The sequence below is a fragment of the Pyxicephalus adspersus genome, chromosome 4, assembly GCF_032062135.1.
Source record: "Pyxicephalus adspersus chromosome 4, UCB_Pads_2.0, whole genome shotgun sequence".
Classification (NCBI taxonomy): domain Eukaryota; kingdom Metazoa; phylum Chordata; class Amphibia; order Anura; family Pyxicephalidae; genus Pyxicephalus; species Pyxicephalus adspersus.
The window spans coordinates 109,473,770-109,497,810 of NC_092861.1; the positions used below are offsets into that span (position 1 = coordinate 109,473,770).

The window sequence follows — 24,041 nt, forward strand, 5'->3', positions numbered from 1 at the left end:
TCTTGAACCAGTGATAACTGATTAACTGCATTACTAAGTGACCCGAAGTCATTTCCATCTTCATGTTTACCTTCGAATTCTACTAACTTTCTTTCCTGATTTGCGTCTTGTGTATCTTCAAGACTGACAGATTCCTTTGGGGGATCGGTGCTGTCTAAATTATCATCCACAACAGTAATAACTTTTTCCATGGCACTTTCTAGGATGCATTCTTCACTTGACTCAACCTTCTCTGTCTGATCAGAAACACATTCTTGAGCCTGAAATTGATCTGGCACATCTTTCTCAGCCTTAACTTCCACTGATGTAGCAACACCTTCCTCAATATGCACCTGAGCATCCTGTTCAGCAGGCAAAACTGGGACAGCTTCTCCAATCTTTACTTCACTTAACTTATTACACTCTTCCTGCTCCTTCTTGGAAGCAGAGACACTTTCATGGGCTTCAGACTCTGATACAGGAACAACATCTGCAGAAGCAACCTCAGCTGAAGCGGGATCCAATTCTTTAGCTTGGACTTCAGTAAGAAGCGGTAAATTTTCCCCAGCCAACACAGGAACACTTTCATCAGCCTGCACCTCAGTTGTTACGATAGAAACTTGTCCAGTCTGCACCTCAGATGATATGGGGACACATTCTTCATCCTGTACCTCAGTCAGCACAGAAGTATCCTTCTCAGTCAGTACAGGAACACTTTCTTCAGCTTCAATCTCAGTTAACACACGGGCATCTTCCACAGTGATACTTTCTGCTGTCTGAACTTCAGTTGGTGCAAGAGTAGTTTCTTCAGCCTTAACCTCAGGTGGAATGGGAGCAGTCTCATGAGCTTGCAATTCAGATGAAGCTTCTTCAGCCCGAACTTCAGCCTCTGCTGCAGATATCACAGGAGCAGCTTCAGCCTCTACCACAGATGTCACATGAACAGTTTCTTGAGTCTGCACTTCTGGTAGCACAGGAGCAGTTTTTTCAGCCTGCATCTCACATGACATAGAATCACTTTCTTGAGTCTTCACTTCAACTAATACATGAGGACCTTCTTCTGGCTGTACCTCAGATGGCACAGCATCACATTTTTCAGCCACAAATTCTTCAGTTTGCACCTCAGGGGGCACATAACTTTCTTCAGCTTGCACCTCAAATGACACAGCATCACTTTCCTTAGCCCTCACCTCATCTGGCACAAATGTACCTTCTTTAGCTTCCACTTTGTCTGCCACAGGAGCAGCTTCTTCCAGTGTCCTATCAGTAGCCACATGTATCTCAATCTCAAGTGGCATGGGATCAACATCTTTAGGTTTCAACTCAGCTGGTGTAGGAGCAGATTCTTCAGCATGCTTCAGATCTGATGCAAGTGTAGCATTTTCCTGAAGCTCAGATGACACAAAAATGCTTTCTGTAGCCCTTAATGCACAGGAGACAGGGACACCTATTTCAGCATGCACCTCTTCACCAGAGTCCACTGTAGTTGGGGCATCAACTTTAGATTCCTCTGCCAAAAGAGAAACTGAAGTAGATACAACAGTAATTTCTTCTAATACTTCTGTCTTACCGCTGTCTAAAGTTTCTTCAACCACTTTGACCTCAGCAGAATTTTGTAAATCTTCACCTGATTCCTCAAAAGCTGCATCTGAAACAAGATTGGCAATTTTCTCTTCAGCTGATATGGAGGAATATTCTGTCTCTTGATCATTAACGGTATTTGTTTGCTCCAGGGTTGGCACACTAACTATTTCGTCAGATTTCACTTGAATAGTTGTAACGCATTCAGTTACTTTCTCAGTAACTTTAATAATAACTTCCTCAATGTGCTCTTCTACTATCGTGGAAACATTCTTTTGCTCCTCCACAAGTTCAGCAACTGCATTTTTAGTCAAAGTAATAGTGTACTGCTTTGTGTTTGTTTCCTGTACAACATCCTCAATATTTGGTGGAGCAATAACATTTTCTGAGTTTATGACATCTAAGGAGAGTTTTGCACTTTCTGCAACAGCATGTAAAATATTATCAGTAATCTGCTTTTGTTCTTGTAGAGTCTGCACACTTATATCATCTTCTGCCACAGGAGTGGCTTGCTCAGTAGACATAATCGATTCACCTAATTGTGAAACAGCAGACAACATTTCAGTAGTTTCTTCTGCGCATGATGTTTCTATTGCTTCTTCCAAAGCAGTTAAAGCTTCTGAGGTTAATTCAACTTCGTTAATTAAAGTACTTTGTGTTTCTGCCATAACTTGTGAAACAGTGCTAAGAACCACAGTTTCCTCAACCGTAATTTCAGTTTTAATTTTTTTAATAGTTTCTTCTTCTTGCTCAATAGTTTCAGCAACTTTTGCACTAATCCAGGATGGCGCTCTTTCTTCAAGACTAGTGACTGCCCTTTCTCCCTCTATTAAAGTTACTGTAACTGCATGAACAAGTTCATCACTGTGTTTCTCAGTTGACTCTTTTTGTTCACCTGAACCATCAGCAGGACCAGATACTGCAACAGACTCTTGGGCGTTCACTTTTTCTAGCTCAGCTGCATCGAATTCTGCCAAAGGAACTACTGCAGGTTCATCAGAGTCCTCTACAGCACTTTCATGCTCTGGCTGGTCAGCATTGGGTGAAGTTTGTTCCTGTTTGGCATCTGATCTTTTCTTCCTTCTTCCAGGTATCAGTTTTTTAAATGATACCCAAGACTCATCTTTGCTACCTTCACCCTCTGAGGTAGACTGTTCTGGATTGGATACCGCAGCAGTTTCTTCAGGTTTCTCGTCTGCTTTAGTTTTTGATTTTCTTCTAGGTGTCACTAGCCTTTTAAATGATTGCCAAGTAGATACTCCATCTCCTTCTGTGGGGCTATTAACCTGATCTGGTGATGAGCTTTCTTGGGCCTGCTGCTCTTGTGAACTTGTGATGGGACTTTCAGATTCAGGCTCCTGAGTTTGTTCTGCTTCTCCATCAGTTTTTTTGCATTCCTCTTGAGATTTAGGAACTTCCTCCTCATCTGAATCTGAAGTCTTTCTGGCTCGTTTTTTGGAAGAACCAACACATATTAAGGCATCCCATGACACGGAACTGTCTGCTTTCTTTTTATTTTCGTCTGTGCTTTTCTCAAGTTTTTGTTCTTCGCTGGTTTCTTTGGCTTCTTCCTGGTTTTGTACTGAACCACCACTGTCGGTTGAGGACATAGTTGAAGTTTTCACTTTTTCAACCTCATCCTCTTTATCACTTTCAGATGGTCTCTTTGGTCGTCTCTTTGGTGTAACAAGCTTTTTAAAAGAGGCCCATGGAGTAATACCATCTTTTTTTCTTTCGCCATCAGAAGTTGCTTCACCTTCCAAATCTGCCTGTGGTTCCTCCTCTACTGGCTTTTCTGTTGGTGAAGCCTCTGCTGATTCATCAGGCGAGGAAGGTGAGCTATCTCCACTATCTACTTCTGCAGCCTCTGGTGACTCCGATGAAGGAAGTGCAGGTTCTCCAGTGATGTCTGTCTTCGCATCATCATCTTTCTTTCCTTTACTTTTCTTTCCGGACAGTTTCCTTAGTCCAGAGCTGCTGAAAAGTTTTTTCAAAGGACTGCTTTGGGCTTTAACTTTCTCTTGAGAAGATAACAGTTCGGCTTCTGTTGTAATACCTTCTTGGACCTTCTCCAGGTCACCACTTTCTGTACTGACACACAACTCTGATTGTTCACTTGCCGATACTTTAGTTTCGGGTGCTACCTCTGACTGTGATTCATTTGTTACCTCAACAGATGGTGGACTGACTAAATCAGTTATTTGGTTTTCAGGATTGATTTCCAAGGTGTCTGTTTCAGCCTCCACTTCACTTGAGACACTTACAGCAACATTTATTTTCTCAGGTATACTTTCCTCTTCTGTTATCTGCACTGTACCTTCATCTGCCTTCACAGTCTCTTGTAGCTGATCAGATGGTACCTTATCTGCTTGGATTTCTTCTGGAGAGATCTGAGCATTTGCCTCATTAGTGGACTTTGGTTCTTCAGTTGCAGATTTACTTGATTCCTCTGGTACTGGCTCTTCAACTTTTTCTGGTGCAGCTTCACTCTCATCTTTGACAGGCTCTGGTGCAGCTTCACCCTCTTCTTTTACAGCTCCACCCTCTTCTTTTACAGGCTCTGGTGCTTCAGTCTTTTCTTGTTCTTCACCTTTAATGTGTTTCTCTACTTCCTGAGGGTCTTCTTCTTTTGATTTCTTGAAGCTAGTTTTTTTCCTCAGCCCTGCCCATCCTTGTGTAAAAAATCTCCTAAATGGAGAAGATGTCTCAGTAACCACTGCATTTGTTGGAGACTCTGGGGACTTTTTATCTTTTTCCACGTCTAGTTCTTCTTTGTTTGTTTGCGTTTGCAATTCCTCCTTTTCTAGTTCAAGTATTTCAACTGGACTTTCTAGGGCCGGTGAAGGCCCATTTGGACTTTCTGCTTGCTGGACATCATCATTGGTTTCTGGCTCTTTTTGGTCCTTGTCTGGAGATGCAGCATCAATCTGCTCCTCTTGACTGGTTGTTCCATTAACCTCAGCTTCATCTTTTTTAACAGTTAGGAGTTGTACAGGTTCTGATTTTTCAGTCTTGTCCTTTTTTACTGTAAATTTGAAGCCAACAAATTTAAAGACTTTTTTGAAACCAACTTCACTAGATTGACTTTCATTTGATTGTTCGGGAGACTCAACTTTTTCTTCAGACACTGGTGACAAATCATTTATTTCTGATGTCTCTGCTTGGCCATCTTCTTTTGTGTTTTCTTTTGAAGCAGCATCACTAGGAACAACTTCCATGTTTTCCTTCTGTTCCCCATTCAATGTCACTTTTGCAGGCTCAGTCTGCTCCACTGCAAATTGAAAAAACAAGCTATTAGTGTCCATGTTCACATATACTGTTCTTTCACATTTCACAGAATATAAGTACTTAAAAATGATCTGCTTATTTGTTCACATCAGAAAAAATTTTTTTTATATATATGATATATATATATATATGAATGGTTTTTGAATTTTAACTGCATCTGTACATATAGAGTAAATCTACAAAAGTTCCGTTTACAGGGATTTCTTGGGATAACTGCAATTTACCTAAGCACCACTAGATGGCAGTTAAGTCTAGTTTACTTTAGCAGCAATATTTCCCATACAAGTTTTCGATTTGATTTTTTTCAATTTAGATGTAAAGATTTTCCCCCTTTATTACAATATTGTCTGAAATTATCCTTGAAGAAGCTGCATTTTAAAACCGTAATAAAATGCTTATGCAGTTGGCTCAAGTGTGCTTTTAGAAGTGGTAAACTCTCTTGAAAGTGTATGTAACCCCTAAAAATCATTTTCTCCTGTTTATGCATTTAGAAGCATTTTATTATATTTTTAAATGAGTGCAAAAATTACCTGATGGTTTTGCTAGCAATCTTGTGAGCTGATAGCTTTGTGCTGCAGAGGTTATGGGGATGGGAAGGGGGATGAAGAGATAAAGAAAGGTCTGTGCTCTTCCTAATCTATCAGAAATAAGATAAGAAGGTCTGACAACACATGCTGTGGATTTTAGAGCCAAAAATACACAGGGTTGTCGTGTCATAAAGAGTAGGAGCATACTCTGGCAATTTAACAGTTACATGTACTGTTAAAACAATTGTCAGGGGAAAAAAAACATTAAGTAAACAGAGAAACATTTCTAAATGATTCATTTAAAGTGCTGCAAGCACAGAAAATGTATTCCAAAAATTCAGTGACCTTCTAGCTTCCAGTTTGGGCTGACAACACTACTTTTGCTGCACTGAAATCCCAACAAGCTTTGCACTACAGACTTCTGCTTGTTCCCCCTCCACATGCATACATTTACTTATTTTTTTTCTCCAGTAAAAACATGCTGCCTTAACATCGAGTTGTTCCACACATTAAACCTGATTTATTTTGCCTCTCCAAGACCATCATGGGTGAGTATGGGTGATCCAGGAACCTTGAACTGGTCCAGAATTAAAATTATTTGCCAAATTGCAAATGATTTCAGAGAAATCCATTCCAGGATTGTTGGATCATCCAGGTTCTCCATGATCGCTTTAGTTAGATTAGAGAATAGGTAGAATTGCTGCCATTTTTCTTATCTATTATTTTATGTCTGTATTGGTCCTAATCTACCCTGCAGGCTCAGTTTTATTTCGATCTTAACTACTTGGTCCAAGGCTTCCTTCTTGCTAAAACTCTGTTAGTTCAAAAACACTATGCCCTGTGCATTGGCAATTAACTGAACAATCCAACATTGCAAAGAAACATAGTGCTTTCAAAAGCGGTGTAAACACTTACACGTGGCAGTGCATCTGTTCATTGCAGTAAAAAACACAAAAGACAACCTAGCACACAACCCATGACTTGCGGCTTCCATATATGTGCTGCTGCAATGTATTTTATCATTTTCATACCCACCCATGACTCCATTACTTAAAGCGTACCTAAACTCAGAATTTTCACTTTACATAAAGGGGTAGATAACCCTTTTATTCAAAGTGAAAATTTTGTTTGTGTGTGTGTGTGTGTGTGTAAGTGCAGCAGCGCCCCCTTAATTCTTTTTATTATTTTGGGCTTTAAGTAATAGAAATTTCCTTTACTGGGGCAAAAGGATCAGAAACACCTTTTTGTTTTGAGAAAGCCAAGGACTTTCGTCAGGGTTTATTCTGGCCCACACCTTCCCATCCTGGTGACATTCACTCTAGTATTATCCCCAGAATTTTTTTTTTAAGCTGGGTGGGGAAAAAAAACTGTAGCCGATTGGTGGCCCCTATATTGTAACACAACTTTTTACTTAACAGCCAGGGGGCAACTGAAAAGTGCCAGGTGGTATGCCCTTCTAAAAGTGGCTGGGGAGAACACTGCATTCCTTAATTTTCATTTTATGGTATCATTGGGACCTTTAGACCAACTGCTAAATACAGTGTTTCACCAATATTTTGTCTTTCTGTCCATTTCGTCTTAGGATTTACACACAGTCCTTCTACATATCACATCTGGGTGGGCAAACTGACCGTTCTCTACAACAACACAGTATCTTCCCTTCCTCTACCTTACTTAGTTTTGGGTAGCGCAGAGAAGGATTAGAATTTGAGTTGTTACTGCTTTCTGAGCTGGCTGGAAGAGAGATTTAGCATAACTTCCTGTCCTACTGACAACAGAAAACAAGCAGAAAAGAAAAACTCTAACAGAGGTCCTGGTTTCCACAACTCTAGGTTTTTAGGTTTATATATGAACACAAAAGCAGACAGATTTGTGAATACATATGTGGGTTCTGCTTGCTGCTTTGCCTTGATACACACGGATTGTGTTAGTAAATGGTTCCAATAACATTAGTACGTAGTGTGTGTCCTATTAACAGATGTTAGACAGTTCAACAACCAAACTAAAGGGTACACACAACAGACTGACAATACTGTTGCGACTCATAGCAGTGGCTTAGCATTTTCAGGCAGCATCAAAAAATGCAACAAAATGCAGGTCTTCCAAGTACCAAATTAAAAAAAAAACTTAACAATACTATACAGTGCGATGTGGTGACCAATGTACTATTGCTTTAAGACAGTCACTTTTCACACCCTGTTTGGTAAGCAACTAAAACGGCAAACAATTATTTGAACAAAGATTAAAAAATCTTTGTTCAAATATGCAAAACTACAGCTATTTCTACATGTAATTACAGCACTATTGTTATAGCAGTGAACCAAATGTAACTAAAAGAGGCAAACGTTTAAAAAAAAATGATAATTCTGGGTACCCAGGAGCTACGTACGGAGGAAACTCATAGCGTAGCTGCAAGCAATGGAGATTTCTATCTTTTCATAGAAATCACATCAATTACATATTTTTTTCTTTCAACCTTTACATATGAAAAAACCACAGTATTATTTTTTGGTAGGTATCTGGTTGAGTGTTTTATGCTTTACAACACTACAAGAAATACCGACAGCTACTGTGGATGCTTTTGTATCATTTTTTACATTCTTTGATGCTCCACGGATCAGTTATGGGATGTTCTAGCAAGATGGGACCAATGCCTGGCATAACATTTACTATGTGTTTTATAGGTATAAATAAGATAAGAAAAAAATGTATTCCCATTTCTAGTTTGGCATTAAAGCTGCGTACACACCTGCAATTTTTCTCGTTGGAAAGGATCTTTCATGATCCTTTCCAACGAGAAAAGACTGCACGATGCATGAACGATGCTGTACATACAGCACCGTTCATGCTCTATGGAGAGGGGAGGGGGAAAAAAAAAGTATGCAGTGAAGAAAGTTTTGAGCCATTAGCACTTGTGTCTTTACAGTATAATATTGTACTTTGCTACCCATCAAATGGGGTGATTGGAGTTTATGCATAGGCAAACCTAGGTTAATAAACATGAAAACTTTCAGACCATTGGTTAGGTTTTTTCATCCGACATTACACATTTACCCCGTCAGGCATTGTGTAATGTTTCTTTAAGAAACCTAAGAATGTTCCTGAAAGCTTAAATTTTGAACAACTTAAGTTAGCCAATAAAAGAGTTCCCTTTGACTGGTATAAAAAAAAACTGTTCTGCCATCAGCTTCTGTGAGCCATTGGTATTTTAATTTATTAAATTCAATATTAATACAGGAAATTGTCATGGTATACAGTGTACTTACTGTGTTCAATGATGAAGTACTTCTGGAAAATCTAGAATGAGGAATGGTTTGCAGTAACCAGAATCAGATGACTTAAGCTTCCCCTCTTCCTAGGTCATTTGTCTTCCACCTACCCCAGATGACTGACTAGTTTAAGTATTATTAATTGGGTAACTATACACAACACAAAGCTTACTGAGCAGACATTAAGATTTCTCTAGTGTTAGGGAGGCATCCTGGAACCTGCCTAAAAATTAGGCCACATGTGTGAGCAGCTTGTGTGTCATCAGTCATTGGCCAGCTACCTAAAGATATGGTCTATATTTGGCAGCACTGGCAGAAAATCATCAACTTGACATAAGTCAGTTTTCAGTAACAGAGTAGATGAACAAAAACCTGATTGGTTGCACAGAGTTACTAATTACTACCTCTTCGCGCTGTATAACATAAGGTCATTACTTTAATAAGCAATTATGTTTTAGATCATCCATGGGTACCCTATGGATCCATATATCACTATGGCAAGATGTGTGACAATACCATTAGTAACTGACATATTAGCAATATCTAGTCAGATGACTCAAATGATTTCTAAACCTAAATGGTTATGAGTGGAAGCCTGCTGTGTTTGTCGAGATTAACCATTGTCTCTTCACATTCAAATAACCACCCATAATACTATTATTCACATTTTAATGATATAGCGTCTATTGTAAAAAAAAATACTGATTGTTGAGTCAAAGATAATTATTGAGTACTAATTTAGTAAAATGCATAAACTTAAAAAGCTAAAATCACAGCATTCTTGGGCACTTCTTGAATACAGGTATATGACATTTAAAAGAAAAAAAAAAATAGGTGGATATGGACAGGCCAGCATCTCCCAGAGTGAGACATAACAGATCCCATTGTCTACCCCAGTTTTCTTCCTTTTATAATCCCCTTATGCATGGAGGTGGCCAATGAACTCTCATTCTCTTTACCCCATAGAACAAGAAACAGCTAACTAAAAGCGAGGAGATTTTCCACTGTGTTGCAAAAACAAGAGCAGAAAGCAGAGTTATATATAGTGGGCATCTAATTTACTTGTGGTTAAATTTCTTGGGCTACGTACAAGTTAGATTTTTAACCTTGAAAAACATCTTTCACAATCCTTTCCAACGAAAAAAAGACCAAAAGATGCATGAATGGGCGCTGTACATACAGTGCTGCTCTGCTCCATGGACAGGGGGAAAACGAGCGATCCGCACCCCGCCGCACTCTTTCCCCTTCACTTGCATTACGGTCATTCGTGTGGATTCACCAGGAAGGAATCCATGAATGATGCCAAAGGAGTGCTGTACACACGTCCTAGCCCCAAGGCAACAATGTGAAGAGAATCATCTGACATGTGTACGAACCCTTAGACCTAGTACAAATGAGCAGATCGGAGGCCTCCCTACTGACAGATCTATTTGTTAATCGATCAGTCAGTAGTCTCAAAACACTTCATACACATGTACAAAATTTAGGCCTTCAGATCATTTAGCGGTTAACAAAAGCGATTGGAATTCCAATAGTCCGTACACAAGATGCAGCTTTTATACCAACACGTCCAATCAACAACCAATCCGAACTAAAAAAAAAAAAAATTGTGCAAAGTTAGAGTTTTCTTTTGTTAGTTTTCTAATTAGTTTTTTTTCCCCAAAAAGCTTTTGCTGTGTTCTTTAAACCTTAAATCATTGGATATTTATTAAATATGCGAAACTTGAAGGACCTGAAAGAAGCAAAAAAATAATGAATAAATAAAAAGATGCTGCCACATAAGTATTCATCTTGATTTTTGACAGTTTAACACAAAAATCTTGTTTTTTTATCACAAAAAAAAAAAAACAAGATGTACTTCTGCTTCATGCTTCGCATGCTGTGAAGAGCGTATTAAAAAAAAAATCAGTGTAACAGAGAAGAACCTTCTATTTCTACAGTATTAGAGAACATTCACTTTGGAAAATGAATGAACACTTGGATTAATGAACAAGATAAATCTGTACAGTGATCATTTTGAGGGACAGTTTTATGACATTATAAATGTAAAGACAGGATAATTGTAAGATTCCCACCTAAAATGGTCAAAAGGATTAGGAACTAGTAAGGAAATCCTAGCTGTAGGGTGACTGCATCTTTTATTGTATGTGGGCATTCTACGCCTACTGATCAATCATCACCCACTACAGGAAATATATACAGATCTTTAACAATTGTCTATTCTCCTCCTAGCCTTCTTGAAGGGTATTTTCCTTTGATGACCTCAAGCAAGAGCAGACTACCTCCTACAAAGTGATAAAAGGGACTCAAGAACTCATTTCAATATGACGCTTGCCATACTATTCATGGTTTAATTATTCTGTGTGACAAGCTTTCTGGTCTGGATAACTTCCAGCCTAAGCAAACAGTTTTAAAAAAACTGTTAAACTCATTATCAGGACACCAAATGGTTCAACACCAACACTTCCTTTGGAGGTGATTTCCTGATTCAAAGACCTGAACTTGTCCATGCATTGAATGACTGGAAAAGTATTTGTCAATGGATTTCTATATTTAAAAAAAACAATATCCCTTTAACTATACCTTTCAGTCCATTAAAAGGGAACAGAAAATATTTAGTAGTAAGTAAAGGCTTTCCTAGTCTTGCATATTACAGAGTTTTCCCATTGTTGTTCTGGGATGGAAATTCACTGCAGCATGACACACCCTCAATACAAACAAAAGTGGGCAATGCCCTTCTGAGTTAAATACATGAATATCCTGTTTCAATAAGTAATAGGAGTCCCAGGAACTGAAATAAATCTAATCTGGGATTATTCATTAAATAATTAATCGTCACAGCTAACTGGGTTTCAGAACAATTACTGCATTGACACCATAAAGCTAAAAGATGATTACACAAAAGGACTATTCAGCATAAAAAGCATTTAAAACTGTCTTTTGGTTTTAAATTCTGAAAAAGGGGCAAGCGTAAAAGGGGCTTCAAATAAAGACATCCAACCCTGGTTTAATGAACAACTGTGATTTTTATCAAAAACAGTGCAATGTAAATGAGCTGGTATATGACTGATAACATATCTCTGCTGCCTTTTTATTGATCAGTCCCATAACCCTTATAATGTGCATAAAATGTCTCCATAGCAGGCTGCATCTCTATACAACGAGGACAAGCTAAGAAATAACATTGGCCAGATGCTTACAAGATGAGAAGATATCCTCAAGGGCGTAGCTACACCCAGAGCACCAAATGCAACTAATATGGGCTCCAACAGAGGGGCCCCCAGTGCATTTAGGCTACTTAATGATTTATCTAACCATTGAAGAAGGCAAAACTGTAATATAATTATGTAACAAAGGAATTTATAGGCACATGCTATTACTATGGCTGCTAGTATGATGGCAGACATAGCTAATGCTGAGTGAGTTACAGACAAATAAAACATTTTAAGGACATTGCTGCAGAAGTATTGTGCAACCAACAAGCTGCTCTATAGTAATACAATGTAGACACACCTTTTCTCAATACACCAACTGAATGCAGTCTAATAAAAGGGAACACAAAATGCAAATTTAGGAAACGGAGCTCAAACAGCAAATACTAAGACAATTTGAACACATTTAGTTCATTTAATAACTCCAAATTATATAGCCATCTAAAGCATAATACACACAAAATACCCAAATAATACCTAAATCCAAGGGGGACAATATATAAAATACTACAAAAAGCTTGAAATAAAAATAAATAAAACTACAAAGAGCCTGAACATTTTTTTTTTTTTTTGCCATTACACAAAATATTTTGGAAACTTGTTTTGATTGCTTGTTAACGTAACCAATTTGTACATTTAATACTATATAGCATCCTCTAATCTAAACTTCACGCTATTCATAGGATCACCTGGTTCATTTTACATTGCACTTCTGAACTTAGTAAGTCTTATATAATTATACTCTGCCATCAAATAATTCAACTTACCAGTTAAAGTAATTGTGCCAAGCATGTTTGATTTCTGTGATTTTTATCCGTGTACCCCCAAACACAGCAGTAGTCCTATCCAGTATATGGTCTCTAGCACAAGTAGTAATTCCTTGATACAGATGTGGACAGTAGATGTCGTTTGAGGCTTGCATAAACTAGGCAGTATTATAAGAAAATCCCAGCCACTTGGAGGAAAATGTATGAAATTCCAGTGTTGTCTCCTTTGCTGTTCTTCCTGTGGTCTGTGAAATGAGAAGGAAGCTTCCTTCACACCCCTTTAACAACTTTCCTGACTGTGCCTAAGTTAACTTCAACACACCCCCTCCTCCAGACCCACCCTATCCTATTGTCCGCCAACCCCCAGACCCCACAGACAGGACTTTAAATTGTTTAAACTGAAGGACAGACTCACACAGCTCCTTGCCTCCAAATACATCATTTCATTCAATAGGGAATTAGCATTTGCAAACAAAAGTTTTGCCCCTTATCTTTACAATGTACTATAGGAATGTTCTTCCTTAACCTGTGGGATTTACCAAATGTAAATTGAACTTCTCTATTATAATCTTTTTGTCAAGATTATTGAAAGCAAAAAGGAAAAGAGTGTTTCCTTCCAACATTATAAAGTTCCCTTGTGCCAAATTGGAAAACAAATATGCATGCTTTGTTTGTGATAACCTGATATACACAAGAGTAATCTGCTCATGTGCCAGAATGTCTCATTGACAAAAAAATGTTTTCCATTGCCTAGTGAGCTGTATTTATGATAAAATAAACTGTATGCAGTGTCTAGTATAATTTAGATATATTTGAGTTAGCAGCTATGTATGCAGACATATCCAATTATGTAATTATCCAAACTAGAATGGGTTTATTCAGAAGCAAACCCTGATAAAGTGCATTTTTACCTTGAAAGACCCGTTTCTAGCGGAGTTCTCAAAATCTACTAATTATGTTAAAGTGGAACTAGATCAGGAAAGCAAATGTTTGTGAGCAGGCAGGTTACTTATTGCAGAAGAGACCAGCAATGTTCCTTCTGCAATAAAACAACCTTACCTGTTTGTTCACAATCCTATGTTGAATGTACACTAAGCTCAGCATAGCCAACTAAAGGGAATGAATGAATTGCCATGTGCATGTTCAGGAGTTACACCATTCTGGCCTGGCCAATTAGGCTAAAGACCCAAACCTGTAAAAGACCTGGGTGAATATGTCGGCACCAGTGATGGAGTGAAGAGTATAGTTCCACTTAAAGCCTAAGTCCAGTTTGGGAAGCCCCTTCACCCGTTCCTTCAGTGGATTGTCATTTTCTTCTTAGCATACATACTATACATCATTCTCCTGGGAGCCCATGCTACTTGATGATTCACTTCTAAAGTTCCATAACATTCAGAGTTCACAGGAACTGAGTAGAATTGGACTGATAGTCTGTTGAGGAGGAGAATGCAGAGGTCAGCCCTGGAACATGGCAATGGTACAAGTTGTCCTTTATGGAATGCCCCCATCCATCTAAGTGCAACCCACCTGGTTACATACTTACCTTCTTTTCTATTTCAGTAAATTTCACCACTGTTCCCTCATTCATGGTAAGCTGTGCTCATTATCCGGCAGTCCTGATAAGTATGGCTCTCCTTATGGGAATACATAGGGGTTACAGCATGGATGAAAGGGATCCAGCAGACATGCTTTTTGAAGAAATCCTATACAGCTCTGGACAGATCCCCACAGTGAAGTACAAGAGGGGGAAGGGGGAAAGATTTAAATAACAAAGTGTACAATGAATGGAGATGGTCAGAACCTTGAGCTGGGCTTTAGGCTCAGGAATTACTATAGTCCATGTATTATATACACTATATTCTTTCACAATAAGTATTTAGGACCTTGAAAGTGGGCCACACACCAGATGGATGTTTCCTTAGATAACTTTGTAGTTACAAACTATTCATCTCTTTACAATGCAATATGCAATCTATATAAATAGATGTGACTAATAAACTGCATTAAGTCTGTAAAACACAGTATATTAAAAATGTTCGGTATTGCTGACCCACTTTAGCCACTTCCTGTCTATATTCATGCACTTTAGTAATAGCTGGATGCCTTAGTAATTTTTTAATAAAACACTCACTTTAGTCTCCATCCAATGTGACTGGATGGCAATGCAGGGCCATCACTGAGAAACAGTGACAGAATCCCACCAAACTTCAACATGCCCAAAGACATTTAAAACAGGATTACCATGCATTTTTTTTTGTGTGTGTGTATGTCACATTATCACTATCCTTTTCTTGTGCTTCATACAGCTTGGGTCAGTGTATATATATATATATATATATATATATCTTCAGATTTAAGGAAAATCTAACCGGTAGGTAGCCAGCTTTAAATGACAGCCATAAATACTATGACTAAGACTACGTACACACATCAGACGATTCTCATCCAAAAATTGATTTAGGGCTGGTATTGGATGAGAATCTTGAGTGTGTACTGGGCAGCACAGTGGCTCAGAGGTAAGTGCTTTTGGCCTTTGGAGAACTAGGTCCCAGGTTTGGATCTCGGCCAGGGCACTATCTGCATGGAGTATGCAGGTTCTTCCCGTGTCTGCGTGGGTTTCCTCAGGATACTCCGGTTTCCTCCCACATTCCAAAACCATGCAGTTTGGTTTAACGGCTAACCCCCCCCCCCTAGACTGTATTCAAGACTTAAGCTGCGTACACACTTGCAATTTTTGTCGTTGGAAAGGATCTTTCACAATCCTTTCCAACGACAAGGGAGTGCACGATGCATGAACGGTGCTGTACATACAGCACCGTTCATGCTCTATGGAGAGGGGAGGGGGAGAGCGACGGAGCGGCACCCTGTTGCGCGCTCTCCCCCTTCTCTTTCATTAGGATCGGTCATCGTCCATCGTCCGTGGATCCAGCAGGTCGGTCGTTCGGACGATGGACGACACCGACTGTACACACGGCAGATTTTCGCCCGATATTTGGCCGATGCCGATTATCGGGCGATAAAAATCTGCCGTGTGTACGTAGCTTTATGACTGGGGTTGGGACATTACATTGTGAGCCCCTTTGTGGGACAGATAGTGACTATGGACTTTGTACAGCACTGCATAACATGATTGCGTTATATAAATACTGTGCAATAATAATAATACAGCGCTCCTTCCACATTGTTCATAGATCTGGGCAGAATGACTAACGATTGTTGAACAAGAGAAAGCGCAGCAGGGTGGAGCTCCATCGTCTTCCACCCTCCCTGCTCCATAGAGCAGCACGGTGCTGTATGTACAGCATTCATTCATGTTTCTTTTAGTCTTTTGTCTTTAGAAAGAATCGTGAAAGATCCTTTCCAATGACAAAAATCTATAATGTATAAGTAGCCTAAATGTGCACACAGTACAGTATGCAGATTATCAGCCTTTATAGATCCTATAACTCAGCTAAAGCAATGAGATAACTATCTAACTAGCCATTGGCATATATTATGGGCCAGATACAATCAGTTAGACCCCTTTCAGATTAGATCTAGCACTGCTGAAGTACAATGGGAGCCTCCACCTACTGATGATAGCTTTGGCTATGATAGGCAGGGGCAATCCTGAAAAGTACCCTTTTAAATCTTTCCAAATGGAAATTCCAGAATTTTACTGCCATACATATTTTGAAAATATCAATGGAACATATGTCATGATATACTTAATTTTTCTGAGTAAAAGGTATTCCCAATTTTCCTACCCTATCATTTTCTGTATGGATATTTTTATGCGGAAAATGGAATGTCATTTTTATTAACAACTGCTTGTGTCAAGAGTTATACAGAAAGCTCAGAGTATGACAAGAAAAGGCATTTGACCTGCTTTGCCTGCAAGTTCAAAGCCACCTTAACAGGACATGCTGCATCCACAGAAATGCTGAAATGGATTCCAAACACTGGTCAAAAGCAGGAAAACAACACTTATCAACATGTGTCTGCTCAAGTATGCAGTTATGTTGCTGCTCATTTATACTTGCAGCTGCACAAGGGCCCTTTGAGATTTAGGGGGCCATTTACATGGCATGTGCTTGGGGCAGATAAACTCCTCCTGCTTTTGTAGCAAGACATTAATGGAATACACAAAAGCTTTTCATTTGCTAATGAGATCCCCATGCATTGTACCAGTGACATAATTTAGATCCTGTAGAAAATAGCATTAAAATTCTTGATGAGTTATAAACTACCTTATTTTAAGATTAAAGAACAAATTGTATTTTAGATATTGAAAATATACCTCTGTTTTATAATGCTTGAATAAAATGTACATGTTTATATTACATCCCCCTATTCTTATTTTCTATTGACTAAAAGGTAATCCTAGGGTAGACAGCAATTGTCATTGTCATACCAGTCTAGTCACTTTGGATGGGGGCAAAGTTTTATTTGTCTTAGTTTAAGGAGAAATTGATGGGGGGGAAGCACTTTGGCATCTAAATCTTGGAAACCTTGAACCCCCTCTATAGCACCTGTTGGTACCAGGGCTGCCAGCTATTGTGTCTGTTTGGTAATTTTTTTTAACATTTAGCCATTTTTAAGCCCAGTTCAAGCTCATCAGCTTTTACCATGCAGGGTTTGGGGCATGAGGACTCAGCGGAACCCTTGGAGAAGCATGATATACATCCAGGTCACTTTCAGTCATATTTTAATGAGCCTAATGTTTTGAAATGAGTGGGTGGCATGGGTTGTAGGGCAAATAGTTAGATATATTTACAACACAAACTAAATATAGTGTAAGGTAATAGACATAAAAATGTTTTCCTTGTTATGAAGTGCTTAACTGTTGAAAAGATTAAAGCCATCTAAAGGTAAGGTACCTTTTTACCATTTTACACATATAGTACATATACATATAATCCATACTACATTGTTTGACTCGAAACTTGGAGAAAAAATATATATCCTGTTTGAAACTCTTTTCTGGGTATGATATTTCAGTTTGGGCATGTACTTGTATAAGATAATGTTTAACCTAAAGCAGTGTAACCAAAGTTTTTTTAAAATGCAAAAACACTAACAAAAAATAAAACAATACCCTTAGTATGTAGTACTGCATGTAGCCATTTGTTTTGGAAATAGTAGGAAATAGATCAAACATTTATGAGGTTAGTTTATTTTTGTTTCCCTTTGCTTCCTGTTAAAGAGACAAAACAGGTAGTGAGAAGACATCTCTCCAAAGTGTAAGGAAATCCTTTTTAGACAGTTTACACTGGGGCAACTGTAAACATGTGGATTTCCCATTACTTCCTGCACTGATAAAAACTGTTCACCAAGACAGAGAGGGTGTATCAATCCATTGGCATAGTCCAAACTGTTCAGAATTAGTAAATGGTTTAGATGATCTGGGTTCACTATATACAAATATGGATAATTATTATATCTGGGTTCACTATATACAAATATGGATAATTTTTATATCTGAGTTCACTATATACAAATATAGAGAATTATTATGTCAGCTATTGATAAACTCCTTCCAAAAAGTTAGTTGCCTGGTTATCTCTGACTTTCATACTTTAAATCAAATCACTGACCTTAAAAAAAAGTAACCTGCAACTAAACATTAAATGCTGCCACCATCGTTATTTCACATAGGGTTCTTTAAAATGATAAAAACCAAAGAACAAACATTTTATATATTACAGCTTACCTGTTTTTCTGGACTGGGTGTTTGCATTTGGTTTATCTTCTTTTCATGTGGCCTAGGGTGACATTACTCTATACTGTACTGTATCTATGAACATGCCTAGTGGGCATGTCTTCTGTAGAGGTAATTTTTAAATCTCTAATGCAAATTGTAAACAGTCTAAAAGCAAAAGAAAGGCAAATATATATTTTTCTGAATATAGATATATAAGCACAGCTATTTTTCTAATTGAAAAAGAAGGTATTTTAGAAGATATTCGAGTAACGTGGTTATTTTACCATACAGTACCCTGATTCTGCTGATTCAATATAATACACTGTATTCTGGTGTTTTTGAGACCTGGTGCTTTGCAGGGTAGGGGTTGAGCTTCCCATACTCTTATTTATTTTTGCAGTGTATCCAATCTGTGGAATAACCCAATCTACAATTCCCTAAACATCTTAACTGTGTAAGATAAAAGGGATAAAAAAGATACAATGTTTTTCTTCTAAATGAAATATCTAGTTGGTTAAAATATTGCACAGACTGAAAGCCTTTGCACAATATATTCATTTTTCAGGTTTATACAGTAAACCTGTACAGTAAAAAAACTGCTCCTTTGTGTGCAGGGCTGAGGCTTGAGGGGGGAGGGGGCAGTTCGCATAACTCTTTATTGACCAAGACAAACTCTGCAGTTGTTTCTTTTTGCATATCAAAGCACAGCTTGCTTCGGACGTTAATCAATGTCTAGGCTCCTTAAAGTTTCTTGGTTTTTTTGCTTTACTTTCTTGCTTTATTTGTGAATAACCCAGTTAGGATTTTATACAATAACTGACACCATGCTTCCTCATAATATGTTGAGACAAACTTCTGTCCTAATAGCATTTAAAAAATAATGTACTTGTTTCGACCTACATACAAATTCAACTTAAGAACAAACCTACAGTCCATATTTTGTATGTAACCTGGGGACTACCTTCACTACTTTTAATAACCACCAGACTCTTACTGTTTTTTCATGTCAGGAGAATAAAATACACCCCCCCCTCCCCCAAAAAAAAAAAAAACAGGCAGCCTATTGTAACTAACACACATATTTTCTTCTTGGACAGGAAAGGTCAATTTAACAAAACAGGAATGAATGTTTCACAAAAATGCACTTTACAGCTAGCCAGTTTCTCTGTTGAATGATGCTAGTGCTGAGTTACACAGTAATTAAGGGGTTAAACAGGTGACTTCCACCAAAAGGCATGAAGTGTAAGAAATATCCGGTTTTAAGTCAAGGTCTGCCCAAAACAATCATCATATGTTCTGTCTCAACTTTCTCCATCCTGTCCCCTCTCCCTTTTTATGAGCATGTTGAGTAGCATGATTCATTACTGATGGAGTAAAATTTGATCATCCTGCAATTATTTCCTGCTATTCAGTCACAAACAACTTCCTAGAAATACAGTCAAAGCCAAACAGCTCCGACATTTCGCAGGTCATCTGGGTTTTGCTAAAGGGCAGCTAATAACAAACCATATACAAGAGCCATGTACCACACATTTCAAGAGTACCTCTTCATGCTTGGCAGGTTTGAGGTTTAAAGGCAAAGCAGATGATCATGTTAGTGAATTTTGGGCTAGTTTGTTCTACTATGCTTATTTGATCTTGGCAAGGTATCCAATAAATTCACAATGTCATTTTTTTTTCTTTATGATCTTGTAGACTACTGCATTTCACTGGGGCTAGACATAGAGAAACACCAAAAAGCCAATAAACACAATTTCCAAAAATGGCGATTGCTTTGTAATTCTTATTTTTTTTTTTTTTACTAATCAATTTATAATGGGGGGACACCCTCACGATAATGCGACAATTCAATTAGGCCAGATCCAACAATAAATAACTAGGGGGGCATTAGGCTGGACTGGAATACTGGCTAGACCGTATCCGGCCTAAAGGCCGGAGTTTGCCTACCTCTGCTCTAAAGCAACCCTCGTGTTCAATTAATAACTTTCTGGGAGTTACTGTCCTATAAGTATCCTATAATGCCCAAATACCAACCAATAAGGGTAAAAGCAGTGAAAGCAACTAATGTTCAGTTTGTTATTTTATTTGATTTACATGTGCAAGTAAAAAAATAGTTGTAAAAATGCGCCTGCAAAAGTTTTTATCAAACATTTTTGCTTGTTTTTAGCAGATCCTGTTCTGTATGTAGATTGTGTGCCTACTACATTCACATTGTCACTGCTCTTATCAGTGAAACATTGCATTACCGTCATGTAGTAGGAATGCTTGATCCAATTCAAAACAATTACCAAGCAAAGGTTGCATGATAGTAACACAAGGAAAATAACATTTGATTTTTTTGTGTGTGTGTTGAACAAATTTTAGTATTCACTAACCAAAATTTGCAAATGTTACATAATAAATTATATTTATTTTTTATAAAAGTATCCTTTTCTTAAATACAATAATGTGAAATAAGTACTGAAGGTCAGGTACATACCATCTTTGGCTACCTCTTCCTCCTGAAATCCATTAAAATCCTCAGCCTCAATGATCACTTCAACAGTCTCTTCTCCTTCAGATGTTCCATTAAGTATAGCAATTTTTCCATTCTTATGTAGAAGCTGCAAACAGAAAAAAAATTGCTATAATATCTATATATAAAAATTCAAAAGCCCTGCTTATAAAGTCAGGTATTTCTGTGTCAAGGCCAATTGAATCTTCTTGGATGTGATGGCATGGTAGCAGGTTACAAATCTCATGTATAGCAAAAAGTTTAACTTTTTGTTTATGAAGTGGATCTATGGACTTAGTAGAGGTGTCAGATATTTTATGTGCTGCCATTGCTGGAGCAAAGAATGAACAGTCATGCAGACGATGGTGATGGCCTCTCTGATATAGAATTAAGGAGCTAATGACCTCAATCTAGGAACCAGCAGTCATTTAAAAGGATCAGAAAACGCATTGTGAAGCTAAGTTCTAAAAGTGCATATTGGACTTGAAAAAATTTGGTTTGTAAACTCTTTACAAATTGATCTAAAAGTATGTACATCTAATATCAAAAAAAAGAAAAGCTGTATGTAAAACTTACATTAAAACTGATAGATATAAAAGACACACAATAATGTATTTGTTTTCAGCCATCAGGAACAATAGGACAAGTGGAGGTTCCAAGGTCAGAGACTACACATGGCTGAAGACCCACCTGATCGCCTGTAGCAGTGCTGGGCCAACCAGGGATAAACTGTAACCCTATAACATTTATGCAAATCAAATAAATGGCTAATCATATTGCTTGTTGTTGCTGAATTTGGTATTTTTCTTGTAATTCCCCTTTAATTTATTACACTTTTTAAAAACAGAAAGACCTAATATATTTATATAAACAGTAATATGAGCAGACGGTGACATCAGCTCAGCTAAACACAGAGAGCAAAGAAAAGCTGATTACCAGCTGAATAAAGGCTTTAGACTTGGGCTGTCCTTTTCCACCTGCACTATACATCTGTGCATTGTTAGTTATGCAAGCAGTAACCTGATCTTCAATGGAATGATCCTAATTCAGACCTGTCTACCTCATCATGTTTCTACTAGAAGCAAACAGGCATGAGATTTTCAAGTAACATAATAATTGATAAATTATTCAGATTAATGTCTGCATCTAATATTATTGCAGGTACATTTTTTCCTATTTCCCTTTTTTATTACTCATTGTAAGACTGAAGTTATCTTGATGTACTTTGTTCACACATAGTGGTAGAAAAATAAATGTCATTCTATGAGTATTCTATGATTACGGTACATTTTTGTGCAAGACAGAATCATCACTGCTTTACATAAACTATTTCCATGTTTTGCAAGTACCCAAATGAAGTTGAACCTGTGTTTGCAAGGCAGAACATGTTTGGTTATCAGTGGATGTTGGATAAAATCATAATTTAGTATAATTTTTAATGTAAAAAAAATAATCACTAAACACATTTAGGCCTGTTTGCATGCTAGAATAATACCTATTTGGACACAGACTGATCTCTATTATAGCCAGATCTCCGATTCTAAAAGGAATTAATTATTCAGTTTTAATGAATTCCTTTTAGAATCAGAGATCTGGCTATAATAGAGATCAGTTGTCTTTTCCTAAAAAAAGGTAGAAGAAACTTTAAGTCATAATCATCATGCATGCGCTCAATCTTCTTTTTTAAGGAATTGTTCAGACTGGCTGTTCCCTGGGTGGCCGTGAATCGCTATTATATTCACTTTACAAGAGTAGTCATATGCCAGATACTGCAAACAGCGTCTGGCCCAATGTAGGAGTAACAGGGATGGCTGGGGGTGTTTGTTGACTGTCTGCCCCCCTATAACGCTCAGCAGGTATCTGTGGTTGTAGCAGACTGGCTGTCAGCCACCTGGAAACTTCATAGAAGTTTAGCCAGTACGCCAACTGAACACAAGCTTTTTGAAAAATATCTAAAGCCAAAACTGTTTTTTTCAAGGCCAGAACAATTCCGAAAAATAAGACATTTATTCAATATTACATTTCTCCGTATTGTTTCCTTTCTTAGCTCAGTGGTAAACCGTACATTTATGTATTATGTATACATTATGTATCTTAATCTTGAAATCCCTAAACTCATAACATAAAATGATAGCTTTATAAACTTTTGCCCCATCTGATGAAAGATCTGCTTATGTTTGGCCTGAATAAAGGAACTCAATGAGGCCAGAAGAAGGGTGTCTGTTCATCCCAGTGTGAAATGAGATGCTTTGCAATTATCTTCTTTAACAATAGGGTATAGACATATCTTTTGTTTTATTCCTTGAACAAACAATATGCAGTTCTCACTACATCTTTACCAGTGTTAGATGAGCTGCAACAGTAATTACCAAATACTAAGGCCATTGTCCTAACAAATGTTCTTCAAATCAAACATATATAGGTTTAGTTACATTAGTTAAAATTGGTATAAGAAAGTAAACCCCTAGCATCGCAGAGTTTCATTTTGACAGTTAAAGACAGTATATTGCTTCATGGAGGAAAGTGAAATGCTTCAGGCCACACAATGCAAATCCATGTGTAATTCCTTCTGTTACATGTTAAATGAAAGCAATTTCCCTTTGAACTTCTCACTTCCTGAGCTGACACCTGCTCCAAATACACACAGGAAGTTGAAGGTACAGAAGCAATACTTTCCTAAGTGATTCTGGAGTTAAGGCGCAGTATCGAAAAACTTTATCGAAAAAATGTTTTTCTGACATGTTCCCCTTCAATCAAGGAGCTTAATACTGTATAAAGAATTTAGTTAAGTAACACGGCCTTAGAAAAAACATAGCCCTTTTATTAATAGGCTACAAAATTGACTGTGGTATTGAAAAATATGCATAAATGAATAGTGATATCTATTTTCTGTTACTATAAATCCTAATAAGTTTTCCAAGTTGTCAGGAAATCTTTTCAAACAAACAGCTTATTTTACCTTCTTTGTAGAGGAATGGGCATTATATTAGGGAACACATGCATCATTAAAATATACTGTAGGCTGTATATAGTTTTTTAATTTTGGATAGAATAGTGAAAAGTTAAAATTATTTAGGAAAAACATCATGTCGTATAGACACAACAGAAAGGCAGAGCTAATGCTTATATTTAGACAGAACAAATTGCCTATTTTCTTTATACTTCCTGTTCTGATGAAAAGTTTGCGGGTTTCCCTCACCATTACTTTCCCAGTGCCTGTGATCTCTAGTTAGAATGCAGA

At 37.7% G+C, this 24,041-nt stretch overlaps 1 protein-coding gene across 1 annotated transcript in view; it reads right to left on the reverse strand.

Moving 5' to 3' along the window:
* Positions 1 to 860: 860 nt before the first annotated feature.
* Positions 861 to 24,041, reverse strand: part of AKAP12 (A-kinase anchoring protein 12) — a gene marked incomplete at its 3' end in the record, with an annotated part of 80,575 nt that continues 57,394 nt past the window's right edge. The window contains 2 exon segments of the mRNA XM_072409271.1: positions 861 to 4,831; positions 20,786 to 20,909. Of these exon segments, the coding sequence (XP_072265372.1) occupies positions 861 to 4,831; positions 20,786 to 20,909 (4,095 nt within the window).